The 15811-nt window shown below is 44.8% G+C and overlaps 1 protein-coding gene across 1 annotated transcript in view; it reads left to right on the forward strand.

The window, feature by feature from the left end:
- svp (COUP transcription factor 2) overlaps positions 1–15811 on the forward strand; it is a 323351-nt gene that overhangs the window by 166920 nt on the left and 140620 nt on the right. The window contains exons 3-4 of the mRNA XM_071593592.1: positions 1236–1582; positions 6106–6364. Of these exons, the coding sequence (XP_071449693.1) occupies positions 1236–1582; positions 6106–6364 (606 nt within the window). The remainder of the gene's footprint in view (positions 1–1235; positions 1583–6105; positions 6365–15811) is intronic.

A 15811-nucleotide genomic window follows, 5' to 3' on the forward strand; every position in this document is an offset into this window, starting at 1 on the left:
GAGTAACGTCGGCCGACCTATGAAAACACCGACGAATCACGACATCATCGGGCTTATCGTGGGTGAAACACGTTCATAACTTAGCGAAGCAGTACTCAGGAAACGGAAATATTTTTGCGCTTGTGATCTGCTCGATTCCCCCTTCCGCACCTAGCCTGTGTTCGTCCGTTGTATGTGTTCCTCTCCCTTTTCTTTATATCTATTTCCATGTGAATGAATATTTGTTCGCCTGGGACTGGTACCGAAGAGGCTTTCTCATTTACGGGAACAGATTCACATTGTCCATCGAAAAAAGCTTAATTTTCGGGAAATAGTTGATCTTTTATCAAAATCAATTACACTGGACTTTCGCCTGACCTAACCTTCGAAGCAAAACCACTCGGTCCATTTGCGGGGCATAGCATTGGTAGGCGATAGTACACCCTTAGGAGAGAGAGGGGAAATAGACTGGAGATCCGATAGCTATCCTATATAACATACGATGAAATGGAGAGGGTACACTCTCGGCAATAGTCGCGTTGCTCCCACACTCGTAAACTCTTCGGACCGTTCAGCACATAAAATATTGAGACTTACAAAACACTCCTTACGACAGAATAACGATTTAAAGGCCATAGAATGCCTATATTGTCCATGGCGGAAAGCAGTCGCGGAGATCAATTAGTAATATGCGGGATTCGGTTGAGGAATGTTTTCATTTCCAACATCGAATAGACTCAACTCACTTAAGTCCGATTCATGAATATCTAGACCATAAACCATAAACACAGTAATCAACCCGAAGGTCGGTTTGGTAGGTGATGGCCGGAGAGTTCACCCAGTACTAAGCCCTATACGGCGTGTGAAATTCGCACATCAGGGTGGTAGGGGGGCATTGCCTTTCTCCTGTGCCGGTTATGGTTTCCCAGGAAGATCTGGTACCCGAAAAATCACTTAAGCTTGGGTAACTATCCTATATAAGGAAACATATTTCCCTCGCACAATTCGGGAAGACGGCAGGAGTAAACATAATCCATAAGACACTGACTAAAAATTATGCTTAATGACTGGTGACCTACCACCCCCTGCCACACGCCCTTGCGGTTGGATCGCTGGGCAAGATGCGGACGAAGTATGTCAATTGTTGTGTGCTCACCACCGTGCGGCAAAACAGTGAATTATTCGATGTCGCCCCGTGCTGTGTTGATTATTTCCGCGTGTTTTTGACCTTTGCCCTTTTGTTTTTGTCGTTGCAGCGGTGCAGAGGGGCCGCGTGCCACCGTCGCAGCCCCCCATGGGTCTCCCGGGGCAATTCGCCCTCGCCGGGGCCAACGGGGTGGTGCACCCGGGCCCCGCCCCCGACGGCGCCGCCCTCAACGGACACCACTCGTACCTCTCCTCGTACATCTCCCTCCTGCTGCGGGCCGAGCCCTACCCCACGTCCCGGTACGGACAGTGCGGGGCCGGGCCCGTGCACCACCACCAGGCCGCCACGGCCGCATCCAACATCATGGGCATCGACAACATCTGCGAGTTGGCCGCCCGGCTTCTCTTCAGCGCCGTGGAGTGGGCCCGAAACATCCCCTTCTTCCCGGATCTCCAGGTAGGCTCACTCACACAACCAACCAACCGACAAACACTCGCGTTCTGCGCCGTTACATTAGATTTATCAAGTTTAGACTTTATAATACCCCGTCGACTCCCAACTGTTAATTTACGGGAACCTTAACCTAAGGCGTTGGTTATTGACCGATCAGAAATAACTTCCAATTGCTCGTTTGGTGAAAGTGAACATGAATATCGTTACGTAATTCCAGCTTTAATCCTAATGAACACTTTTTAAACATTCGGTTTTGGACAACATTAAAGGTAATAAAACATTTATGTTTGGCATTAACAGGAAGTGAGAGTCCGACGAGGCGTATAATCTGGCCCAGGAGAAGTTAAGTGGATATCATAAGAGACATTATTATTAAGTGTGAGTGGGAATCCTATAAAATTGCAATGTGCCGAGAAATATTCTGTACGATTACGGCGACAACGTGTTTCTGTTAATTTCCCCCCCGTCAAACACGCAAGTGATTGCGGTGTCTTAGGCGGGTCTCCCATTCTATGTTCGTATAGCTCACCGAGAATGTTCAAAAATCTCTCGCCTTGCGTTTTTTACCGAATTATTAATAGTTTTCATGGTACACATAATGAACCTTTCTCAATTCAAAAGGAGTGTTGTATTTCTTATAAAATTAAATTATTAGTTGCAAGGTAGATTATATTTTATAAAAGGCGAGAGGTTTTAGTCTCATGAGTTCATCCTTATATTATAAAACGGAAAAAATATCCAGGAAAAATTGTTCATGTTGCTGGCCTTGAAAACGTGGCAATGTACTGGAATTGGCCCCATAGATTCCTGTTGCCCCTGTGGTTTTTATTCACGGGAAGCTTTAATAGGACTTCGGTGGCCGAAACCTGTGCACACTGGGGGGAGAGGGGCGAAAGGCGCCGGCGCCGGACGTAACACCCACTCTTGTCTCCCCCCCCCAATTTCTCTCCCCCTTCTCGGAGCGTAGGCAACAGTCATGCACACGTATAACCTTGTCAAGGAACATCCTCCGCGATAGGGTGACGTCACCTCTCCATGGAGACGAGTGATGGTTCGTTGCCGGTGGGTGAGGGGGCGCCGGTGATCGCCACTGGGGGGGGGGGGGGGTGCGACGACTCTCGAGCCCCCCTCCTGTCACCGAAAGACCTTCTTCCTCGTTGACCGGTCCAGAAGCTTTCGTTACATCGCAGAGAAAGGTCATTACGACGCTGAGGTGGCATCGCTCGAACCATTTCAATATGGGTCCCAAAAAGGCCTCTTTGTGGTGAATGTGAAGGCCCTGGCATTTCCCTGGACAAGCATTCTTTTTTTAAGCCCAAGACGAATCGAGAATCAAATTATTACGAGATTATTGGCGCCAGGCTGCCCTCAAGAAGACAAACTTCTTCCTAGGATATTCCAATATGGTTTGCGATAACCTTTTGAGTGATTCGTCGGTCATTTTGAATCAAATCTTTGACGAGTTTAGAGATGTTTATCGTGTGTGGCAGTGATCGGACGTCCGCTGCGCGTTTCATCAACAATTTTGGCTTTTCCAGGCTCGCAACCACGAAATTTTACGACCCAACGTTTTACGGTAGACCTATCAACAGCATCCTCACCATAAACAGCCTTTAAACGACGACGAATCTCAGTGGGAGTCACTTTTTTAACAGTTAAAAATTCGATAACAGTACGCCGTTTTACTCGCGTTGACATAGTATGAGAACACGTCTCCATACTTCCGCTTCTCGAGTAAATTTCGGAAGGAGACAGAAATGCGCTAGTTGGCTCGAGCTAAATAAGTTTGCGGTCGAGTCATCACTGCTGCGTTCCATTTCTATTTATCGTGAATGTGTTATTTCTTTTCTCAGGTCGTATCGAAAGAGATTTATTGAGTGAAAATCACGATCATATTCGTGATCAGAGTGAAAATTCGGGTGTAGTAGATCTCCCGACCTCCTTCCGGGCACCGCGTTCACTCGCCCAACCGTGACGACGACCTTCTTAAGCGAAGCAATGGGGGGTCATCATCGGTCGACTCCAGCGGACTGACTGACCGAGGGCTTGCGATAAATGTTCCTCAACATAGACAAACAAGCGCGCCTGCGCATTCGCCCTCCCCAATGTGTCTGAACATTGACGGTCGGGGAATAATCGCCCCTTCCGATCTGCCTCCCCCTCTAAATCCAACTTCAGGGCCCAAGAACAATTGCACACCGGTACCCTCGAACCGCTTTCGTCCCTAAAGCAATGATGGGAGCGATGAGGGCGGAGGTTGGGCAGGTGACCTCCATACATAGGTGTAGGCCGTAGGTGATCAACCCTAGCACACCCACCGTCCATCAACCACCTTCCTAACTTCTTTTGAGGAAAAAACTCACAATTTTATGAATAATACTTCATGAAAAACATAAAATTGTAAAAAAATAACTCCATTTAAAGTAACTTCCTAAAAATCAACATCACCGAACCCGTCTATTAGCACTTCTAAATGCACTCCATGCCTCCAGTGGAACCTGTTCCGAGGGAGAAGTGAGTAGAAGGAACACTTACTTGGTAGTAGTAGTATTTAGGGGAGGCGACCGACAGCTGAGGTCATTTGCGCCATAGGGGATGGACGGGAAAGGATGAAGGGTGGAGAGAAACCCGGCGTCGGCGTTAGCCTACTCTTTACGAAAGGCGCCAAGGTGTCCGCAGCTTAACGTCCCATCCGACGGACGGCGTACTCACTCAAAGTGCCCTCCACAAAGCACCTCAAGTAGGGATCGTGATACCAACTGAAAAATATTCAACACCGCCGGGATTTGAACCCGGGCCCTCAGGGTGGGAAGCCAGTACAATAGCCACCGCACCAATCCCGATCACCACCAACTTGGTCCTGGCTCTTGTGCATTTCACATTCAATTCTGAATTAAATTTACCGGTACGCAATTTATATTAAATTTTGTAAACAGCCGATGTAATTATTTATAGAAAATGTTATTCACACCTTTCTCCATTATCCGCAATTAGAATTGAATTGGATCCTTTCAACGTTATCCCAATTTGATTTATCTTACTTATTCTTCCATTAATTTCCGTTAAAAAACGTTGCCTTTGCCTGCCAATTTTCCATGTGGGAAACCCGCTGTAAAATGTATTCTGAAGTGGGATATGGCATAACTTTTTGAAGTTATTTGATACAATTTACAGTTCCCTGGGATGTTGAAGAGGACTTTAATAATATCTTTTTGTGTTTGACAATAGTATTGTTTTCCACCCGAATTCCCTCCGCACGCGGCCAGATTGCTGCTTCAATAGATCAGTTCATTAGCTGTACCGAATGGGAACACTAATATCGAAAAAATATATTAACAATTTTTATGTAGCACGAAAAGGTGACTTGAATTATAAATTCGGTATAAATTGGTAAAATACGAAATATGCTTGGGAGGATAGAGAGCGAACGAATATCCTTCATTGGTATGGTAAAAGCAATATGCGTGTATTTGAAACTATTTGAGTCAATTTTTTGTGAACGTATTTGGGTTCAAAACGTTAATTTCTCAGTGTATTGAATCGTGGTAGTAGTACATGCGGCTGTGCTATTTTTTCTGTTTATCCAGAAATCTTAGAAGGTGCCCATTTCCCACTTTCGGTGCCGACAGCGTTAGTTGCAGTCGCGAGCAATCCGTCCGTGATTTGTTCGTCACTCGCCAAAACACCCGGCTAGCGGGTCAATCGTCTTTCCTCAAAGTGAACCGAAAATTCGATAAATTACAAGTATACTTCGTAAATGTGATGAAAAGGTGAAAGAGAAATATTATCTGCCGTTGGTTAGGTCTCATTTAGAACATACTGCAAATATGGATTGCGTGCCGAATTGGGGCGTAGAGAAGCTAGATTTGTAAAGCGTCATTATGATAAACTCAGCAGCGTATCCAAAATATTGGAGCAGCTAGGGTTGGAATCACCCACGGAGAGAAGGTTAAATTGCAGATTGAATCTCTTGCATGAATTGGAAGGGCGTCTCTTTAGCAGTGATGTTGAAAATGTATTATTTCACCCCCATCGTACTACGGTAGGTGAGATCATGTGAATAAAATTAGAGAGATTAAGTGTAGAGCAGATAAATTTAAGATCCACGAACGATAGGGGACAGCATTGTTCGACCGCGGTAGGGTCATGTTCGGGTAAAATTATTCTGGCGTGTATTCACTCCCTGCCACGCACCCTGGCGGTGGTTTTCAGGGTATATATAATTAAAATAAAGTGCTCATCCTTCTGAGTTAGACTAGCCCAGCCGTGGATGTAATCAACGTCGTACACAATGTACGCCGCAGTGATTGGCGCGACGATGACTGGGTTGAAAGTAGATAGTTGCAGTTGTTCGTCGGAGACGCAGCCGATACGCGCTCTGATTGGTTCCGCGGCCTCACGGTGCGCATAATCGACGTAGGTCGCGTGACAGCGTAACGCGCACCACACTGGTCACTCTCGCGTGGTGCGTTCCCATGGCTGCGTGCCTATCTTCCCTGAAATGGCGCTTTATTGTCCGACCGCAGGTGACGGACCAAGTGGCCCTCCTCCGCCTCGTCTGGTCCGAGCTGTTCGTCCTGAACGCGTCCCAGTGTTCGATGCCGCTGCACGTGGCGCCTCTCCTGGCGGCGGCGGGACTCCACGCTTCCCCGATGGCGGCCGACCGCGTGGTCGCCTTCATGGACCACATCCGCATCTTCCAGGAGCAAGTGGAGAAGCTCAAGGCGCTGCACGTCGACTCGGCTGAGTACAGCTGCCTCAAGGCCATCGTCCTCTTCACCACCGGTGAGCCCATACCTTTCTTTATAAGATATATATATATATATATATATATATATATATATATATATATATATATATATATATATATATATATATATATATAACATATCTTCGAAATGGAACGCTCTTCGGCGACGCACAAATATTTAAAAAACAGCTTTAGATTTTTAGAATATAGAAACACAAAGAAAGGACACTCACAATTTGTTATTTGACGTTTCGACAGCACGGCTGTCGTCTTCAGAACCTGAAGACGACAGCCGTGCTGTCGAAACGTCAAATAACAAATTGTGAGTGTCCTTTCTTTGTGTTTCTATATTCTAAAAATCTAAAGCTGTTTTTTAAATATATATATATATATATATATATATATATATATATATATATGATTATTTCAACAAATATATATACATACATGTATATACACATATATATGTATAATTAAAATATGATTATATATATGTATGTATTATCTTTATCTTATTATTCTGTACGAGAGTAGAAAGCCTGAAAAAGTAGAAAAGCCTGAGGGAGTTGATTTCGTTGCCCTTTTCACCTTCGAGGTCTTCCCATCTTCAAGACTAACTCTATGTATCAGTATTGTAAGTTAACCATTAGCTCGAGCGTATTAAATTTGTATTGCCATGAATATGACATGCGCAAATTATCATCACGGTGTAATCCAGAGTTCTGCGCGCATTGTAATATTCGCGGTCGCGTATTTAAGAATGTGTGAATTTTCAAAGAGGTCGTGAGAGGGCGAATATGTCGTCAAGGTGTGAGGTCGAAAGCGTGACATCGTATAAGTCACCCGCGTGACAACTTTTCATTGCGCTGTGAGTGCATCTTTTTTTTTACGAGCAACGATGCATGGTTTAGGTGTCATTCTCCCCATAGGCCTCTTGTCCATTTTGCCCTCGCCGGCCCCTGTGACATCGGTGAAATGATTGCCGCCCGGACGGGTCAGGGGTCCTCTTTGGTGAAATGAGCGAGCCTCCCCGACCACCTGCGACTGCCGCGTCGAAACAAGAAGCGGTCGTCAAACCACGGCCATTACACACGCTCTCGGTAAATGCCAATCCACGCTGCAGGTAGACGTGCGCATCTATTATTTCGTCTCTTATATGCCCGTACAGCATTCGCCATTGCGTGCGGTTCGATTCATGGACGGAGTGGCAACCGACTTTATCGCCATATATCGAGTGAGATCGATTGTTCCGGCCAAACCGCTCGGGTCGAACGAGACACGATATCGAATGCTGAAATTTATTTCAAGCACTGAATTACATTAAAACGTCATAAAAATTTTATTTTAGACTAATAACCCTATTTATCTATGGAGCTACCAATCCAAGGACGCCCGGATTGGCCTGTACGTGTATTGCACTGTTGAACAACAATAACAGAAATTACAATGTATACAACCGCAAACACCTACGATCGATCGATTTGGATGAAGACGTAAGTGGGAATGGAGGAGGGTGGGCGATGATGTTACCTCTCAAGTAACCGGGAACATCGCAAAGTGCACGCCTGTTGAAAATACTTTCGCATGCTTTCGCACCATTATTGTCTGCGGGGAATATTCCGTACATGTATCGTACATTACGCAGAATCATTTCAATTACCCCATTTCAAAGAGTTAGGGTACGTATTAAACGGTTCTTATTGATTATTACAGTGTACACGTCACGAGAAATTCCTCTTTTTACCTTGAATTATGTATTATCTTCTCTGTTACTTACAATAACTTTCTGAGTGTTTACAAAACTTAAACATTTATCTTACTTCTTGTATTCGCCTTACTCAACGTTCTCCGTTACGTTACGGAACATACACAAATCAGAGCATTGTTAAGTTTTTCTTAACTTTAGTCACTAATTTATATATATATATATATATATATATATATATATATATATATATATATATATATATATATATATATATATATATATATATATATATATATATATACAATACACAGTAACACACAATATAGAAACACAAAAAAAGAAGAACACTCACACTTTATTTCTTGATATTTCGACGGAAACAATCCGTCTTCCTCTGAAGATATAGAAGTAAATGATTTACTTCTAAATTTCTTTAAATAGATTAGAGATTATAGAGTAAAGAGATTTCTTTAAATCATTTACTTCTATATCTTCAGAGGAAGACGGATTGTTTCCGTCGAAATATCAAGAAATAACGTGTGAGTGTTCTTCTTTTTTTGTGTTTCTATATTGTGTGTTACTGTGTATTGTACTATTCGGCACTTCCGTGTTACGTCTACGAAAGCATATATATATATATATATGCTTTCGCATAAGTATATATATATATATATATATATATATATATATATATATATATATATATATATATATATATATATATATACTGGGTCGCGATAGTCCAGGGGTAGAGCGTTGGACTACTCAGCGAAGGGCACGGTTTCGATTCCCGAGCAAGCCTCTTCGGGCACTCTCAGCTCTACCCAAGCTATGTGATTTTTATGTCACCAGATCTTCCTGGGATCCTGAGGAAGTTCCACCTATGAGGGTTATTAAAAGGTCGGTTATTAAAGAGTTGAGGGTTATTAAAAGCCTGAGAAGGGTCCGCTTATGAAAGTTATCAAAATATCGGTTCCTTAGGAAGCGTTAAAGCTCAGCTGTTATAAGATTGTAAAATTCACATACATTAACTGTGCAACAAGTAGAGTTGCAAGTTTAATTGACCGGCTTCACCTCGGCAGGGTTCGGAAAGCCAGGGTGCACAGTGTGTGAAAAAAAGAGCAGCAAAGCGCCAGGGATGGCTACGACTGCGAGGCTGGAGAAATGTCTGTCGTGATTGGCAGGAGGTGGAGGGGAAAGGGTGAACGCCGAGCGGCCATGAGGGGTAGGCACTCTCTTTGTCTCTTTTTCGGAGTATTTGGATTCTAACCCTTTCATAATTACGTCATGCACGAAGCGCGCGCTTATGAATGGGAAAACTCGACTAATGTTCCCCTGAGATTACATGTCGGAGGAGGTATGGGAGGGATAATAGGGCGTCTCACAGGAAATCAAAAGAATTCGACTTGTCTTCGTTGTTCCCTCATCCCGGGAGACGACGCGACGAGATGGAGAATTATTATTAACATTCCTGTGTCATTCCTTCGCCACACACACACACGCACACATTCTTAGCGGATCATGGCAACGTAAACGCCCCGGAGGCAGCTATGACTGCGGCGGTTTACGTCACTGCGATGGCAAGGCGAGTGAACATATAACAGGGAGGCGACATTGCTGCGGATGGGACGGGACTCAGCGGAAACAGGAAGATGCGTTAGGGGCGGGCCTGGGGTCATCCACCATACTGATCATTTCTCACTAGGTGTAATATCCTCTTAATGACCATTATTTTAACCTTTCCAAAGTGATTTCTCTTCTTACGCCCAAGTGTGTGCCTATTTCGTACACATCACTTTTCGCGTGCCTGAAGTGCAGTAAAAGCCATTATCCAAATTAGTCTAGGGTGTGTATTCACCCCCTGCCACATACCCTAGCGGTGGCTTGCAGGGTACCGTGTAATGTAATGGCAATGCTGTCTTCTCGAGAATAAAGGTGGACAAAACAAACTACTCGAATGGCTGATTATCTAACTGCCACGCTCCCTTTTAGAGTTCTGTAGGATGGGACGCAACCCTGGATGAACTCGGGATTCGAAATCCACGAACGTCTTCGCCCTGCGCGGGACCCTCCGACCACCCGACCTCCCGGCAAATGGCTGTTGTACCCCTGGCACCCGTCGGTTATTCCTGCGAATCGAGTCCACGGTAATGTAGCGAGCGAGGTATAAGGTGCTGGCGCGCGTGGTATTACTCGCTACGTAATTAGCCCTAAGGACGCTATCTGAAGCAGGAGCAGTCAGTAGTGGACTGGGACAGGAGAGTCGGTGGCCTCTACGAAGGGGCACACACCAAGACTGCCTTTCAACCCCCCCCCACCCCCTACCCACAGGGGCGCTCGCATTTGCTCGGCAGGAAACCCCATAGGATACAGCCAGAGAAATATCGTTGGCGCAATCAATATGTGCCAGATACATCAATACTGAATGTGCAGGTGCATTGTCATGGTGAAGGATCCATCCATCATGCTCAGTTAAAATAGTGTGCACTGTTGATTTTCCTAAATTCAGTTCATCAGCTATGATTCGGACAGCTATCATTTCGACCATCGGTGAGGAGAAGGGACCGCACACGATCAATGTTGTCGTCAACACAGGTGGTTGAAGGTCGTCTCGGCCTTACGTCATCCTTGGCGTCTTGTCGGCCATCTTTAAAACGCTTAATCCACTTGAATACGGATGTTTTCTTCCGAACATTATCACCGTAAACAGCTGTCTACATTTCAGTAATTTCTTGACAACTTTTACCGCACTTCACCAAAAAACTTGACGCTGATCGTGGCTCCGTGATTTTGTCAATTCCCATTTGCGACAAACAATAAAAAAAACAAGGATAACAGAAATTAACATAAATGGCACCATACGCACAGCTCGACGATCCGCCAAATATAGACGGCTCATTGGGTCTAAGCCAACTATCGCCGCAAGTGGGCGGGGCTGTAGTCCGCGTCATCACCGCCATATTGCACCAGTTCGCGTATTAAATGGTTAAGGTAGCATACTCGTAAGTAGGAGGAGGGGTACAAATTTTAACTTTTATACCTGTGGCACGAACCATTTTTGAAACGCACTGCGGAATCCTGAAATTAACCCGGAAGAAGCGTGTAGGCATGTTTTTAACACTCCCCCCCCCCCAGTTTTTAATTGTGTTGAGGGAAATAGAAAACTAACTTAGTTCCTGCATCTCTATATTACACTGCAAGCTCCCAGGAGCGTCTATGGTGGGGGGTGTTAGGCCACGAGTTACTATGGTAGTAATTGTGGACTTATGTGTCGTAAAGCATGTTTCCCACTCGTTGTGGTTTCGACTCGTATGAAGGAAAAATTTATTCCTATGAATATCAATCTGCGGTCAATTTCCCATCTAACTTGTCGGTGTAGCCCCTCGACTAATAATACAACGTCACTATGGGATCTTACCCCTCCATGCTCGAGTTGAACTGGAGTGATTTGTATTTCCATCCGAGTGCCTCCTAATATATCGTAAATTCATGCATCCAGAATGTGTTCAAATACTATCGTTAACTATCGATGTACTTCACTTCGTATATCGATAGCTTCGGCTACCGGCCGAAAGGGCGCAGAGGGACGAAACGTAATGCTAGTTGGACGGAGTTAAGCAGGCACGACTCGCCCCGCTCCCATGCCCATCCCCCTGTCCCACACGCCCGCCCGCGGAAGGAAAAGACATCGACGCAGGGAGGGGAGGGCACACGCGGCTCGTGACCTTTCGATTACCCGAGAAGGCGATCGTGCTCTCGAGTTCTTGTCGTTGCGTAGGCGCCTTCCCATGTCTTCTTATAAGTCCTCGGATCTGGATATAGATTGTTCCAGAGCTCCATTTAGGCTCCTGGTTATTGCGAGCTCTGTGTCGTGCTCCCCGACGGATACGCCACTGAAAATAATACAGATCCAATCTCATTACAGTCTCAAGATCGAGATAGGGCAGTTAGACCTTCGAGTATAAACAGCAGATTACACTCCCGAGTCGATAAAAATGTTTAAATAACTTTCCAACAAACGCGGCGAGCAACCTCGACCTCTTATACTCCAAATCGAAGCCGACGTATCACGCCACCATGAGCAAATACCGCTTGATTTGTAGTTCAAAGTGTATTCCTCCACCCACAGGTTTATACCGCGGTGTACTTCTCTGCGCCATTGATTTTCTGGAAACATGAAGAGCATTTGTCACCGAAAAGGTGGCAACTGAAAAATTACCTTTCCCGAGTACGCAGTATGTGAAAGCAATTAAAAGTATTGCATCTCTTTTTTCTTTTGAATCTAGATTTGGAATTAAGGATTTGATGAATGGGACTGTGTGCTCTTCGGTTTCCAACATCCTCCCTTTTCCTTATTTTGCGTATAATATGCATCCAACTTCGACTCGTTGTTTTTCCGTAATTTCTACAGTGACTACAATTGATATAACTAAGAAATGAAGCGCAAATGATTCGCTTTATTTTAATCTTAAATCTGTAAATGCTTCAATTCAAGAAGAAGATCGCAGAGCGTTCGATTTTTGACCAATCGGTACTTTGACTCCTAACGTTGTAATTCTTTGAGGAGTCATACTATTCAGGTCCAAATTAGTCTGGTGTGTATTCACCCCCTGCCACACATCCTAGCGGTGGCTTGCAGGGTACTAAAATATCAAATAAAATATCCATGTGTCAAATAACGGAATCCGAACGTTCAGAAGAGAGTCAGTACAGGGTTCGTCCGGAAAATAAGTGTACTGACTCCTGGGCTGGGCGCGCCGCACCAGGCGCGCCCAGCACCGCTCTGACGGGCTGCGATTGGAGGGGGGTATGTTGGCAAGCGACGCTGAAAAAGGCAGTCGGCTCTGAGCTGTGGTGTAGTGAGGAGCTCTGTTAACGCGAACCTCCACGCTCGACCCACGTCACAGAACGCGATGCCGAAGTTTTTGGAGCAGCGTTATTCCATCAAATTTGCGGTAAAGCTTGGGAAATCGTCTACCGAAACTGTCGGTATGATTAACCAGGCTTACGGGGAGTCAGCCATGTCCAGAAACATGATCTCTCGGTGGCACAAGATGTTCGTGGAGGGCAGAGAAGAGGTCGACGACGAGTCTTCGAGAGGTTCCCGATGATACCTTCGCGGGAGCGTTCTAGGAATGGGAACGCCGCTGGAACAAGTGTATCGACTCACAAGGGTCCTATTTTGAGGAATATTAGCTTAAGATATGTAAAAGTGTAATAATTTTTTTTTCCTGAGCTCAGTACACTTATTTTCCGGACGAACCCTGTATGTTTTTCCCCGATTTTCTTAAGTCGACAGCTTTGAGACCAAAGGAGGGTGTTGGGACGGGGCGAGGGACATTGGCCAAAATAATCCAAAGCCTGAACCGCATATTTCTCGTCGTGCATTGGAATTGTTGGTGCGTTTCTCAAAAGTCGAGTTGAAGCAATCAGTTTATTTTGACTGCGGCGAAATGTCTCTTCGGAACTTGCCTCTTCAGCATTGGATTATGAAGTAAACAATGGCCTCTAGTAGCAAATATTTTCCATCAATTTACTCTTCAACTAACAGCAGATGCGGATGCAGTGATTCGATCAACACTTCAGATGAGAGAAGGAGAATTTTCAATTTCGAAAAGACCTCGCTACCGTCACTCGGAAGCAGTGGACGTAATTATTTAATTAGTCCTCGCTTTAACGCCGCACCCTCCTCTTTCCTCCCCCACACCTATTACAATTGACCTCACAACACTGCCCTGCCCTTGAACAGGTCAACGGGATCGTGCCGTAAAATATATTTATCTCTGGTATTTCAAATTAATGCACCGGAAATCATTTTCTTTGGGACGGAAATTCATCGACAAAGGTCGTATTTCATCCGCGAATCACGGGTGTTCCACCCAATGGATGCGACTAGCTCCTAGTTTTCTCAACTTCAGGCGAGGGTGTCAAGTCCTGTTAACCCGGAGGTAACAGTTTCAATCCTTTCCCAGAGAGGCGTTTTTCAAAGAGGGTTTTTTTAATGCAATAATTTCAGAGTGTAAAAATCATTCGCCTTGACCGGGATCCCAGTCAAGGCGAATGATTTTTTACACTCTGAAATTGTTGCATTGAAATGCACATTAGCGGATGACTCCGTTAAAAGTTACTGTTGCGGCATCTCCCGCAGTTTCTTTGGAGGATTTTTTGTGTTGCTCATGTTCTTCATTGTTAATAATCCAAAGTAAAAGTCCAAAGTTAATGATTTTTAATTATTGTGAAATATACAAGTGATAAATATAGAGTCTCGGAATGTAATTACGGGAGTAAACTTCAAATTTCGGGAAGACAACGGGGAAAAGATTTTGGTTTTCGCTATCCTTTCGTTCTTCGAATTTCACCCGACAACGCAAACTCTCCTCTCTCCTCTTAACGTACCAATCCAGTGTCTCTTTTCCTGTCTACTCAAAAAAACGACCACCAATTGAATTGTCTATTCAATCACAAATTCGGACTTGGTAGTCCCGAAGAAGAGCTTTAGACCACTGATCGAAGGGCTCGGGTTCGATTCCCGGGCTCTCCCTCCCTGGACGCTCTCAGCTTCACCCGAGCTGTGTGATTTGTCATCCACCGTTATGTGAGAATTTCACACACTGTTGGACTTATTACTGGGTGAAATCTACCAGCACCTATCAAGCTGACTCTCGGGTCGATGGTCGGGTCTCGGTGTCTATAGTTTATTCAATCGAAGTATTTCTTTCAATTCCTCTCCACATCTCAAAGACTAAGACAAAAGGTCTCCCTGTTCGACTTCCCACTGCTGAGTTCGCGTTTCGGAAACATACGCAGTTTCAATTTGACCATTCTTTTGTCTACATCATCTTCGCCGACACAATCTCAATGTCGTCATGAGCCCCAGCAATCAATTCCCTCGCCCTTACAAATGATTCTTTGCCCGATAAGGTCTCGTCCCAAGTATCGTAACGCCCCAATTCTCCTCAACCTCTCTTCGAATGTGAATCGTCCGACTTCCCTCAAATGTATTCCTCTCTTTGAGTTAAAAGAAGAAGTATTAAGGCCTCCTGAAAATCTCATTACTGAAGTGGGCAGATTCCTTGTATATCGTAATCACGGCATTGGTGTGATTCAAGTTCCCTGTGGTACTCCGCCCTTCCAGATTTTACATTTGCCAACGTTTCGATTAACGAGGTGGAAATGTCGGCAGTCGAAACGAATCCGAAAGAACTTCAGTCCAATAATGCGGCGGGAATACGCGGAATCCCTTCTTAATTATGCCAATATTTTCAAATCAATGATCCCGCATTCAATGTCTCGGCTGACAGAACAACTAAAAGCCATGAGCAATACTCTTTTATCTGCTATAGTCGGATCCTCCAAGCCTTTTCCATCTCTCCAACACCTTTCAATTGCTTTATGTCCTGTCTCGGATATACGATACGTAGTCTGTGTACTAAATGCGCGAACTGGTGCAATCTGGCGGCCATACCGCTGAAATTAGCCCCGCCCACTAGCGGCGCTAGTTACCTGAGACCCAATGGGCTTGGCGGATCGTCGAGCTGTGCGTATGGTGCCAGTTATTTTAATTTCTGTTATCCTCGTTTTTTTACTGTTTGTCGAAAATGAAAATTGACTAAAAAACGGAGCAACGAGTCAACATCAAGTTTTTGGTGAAGTGCGGTAAAGGTTATCAAGAAATTACTGAAATATTGACATCTCCTTACGATGACAATGCTCTGGAAAAACATCCGTTTTCAAGTGGGTTAAACGTTTTAAAGATGGCCAACAAGACGCCACG

Source organism: Hetaerina americana, unplaced genomic scaffold (genome assembly GCF_022747635.1).
Source record: "Hetaerina americana unplaced genomic scaffold, ioHetAmer1.1.p SCAF_6, whole genome shotgun sequence".
Lineage (NCBI taxonomy): Eukaryota > Metazoa > Arthropoda > Insecta > Odonata > Calopterygidae > Hetaerina > Hetaerina americana.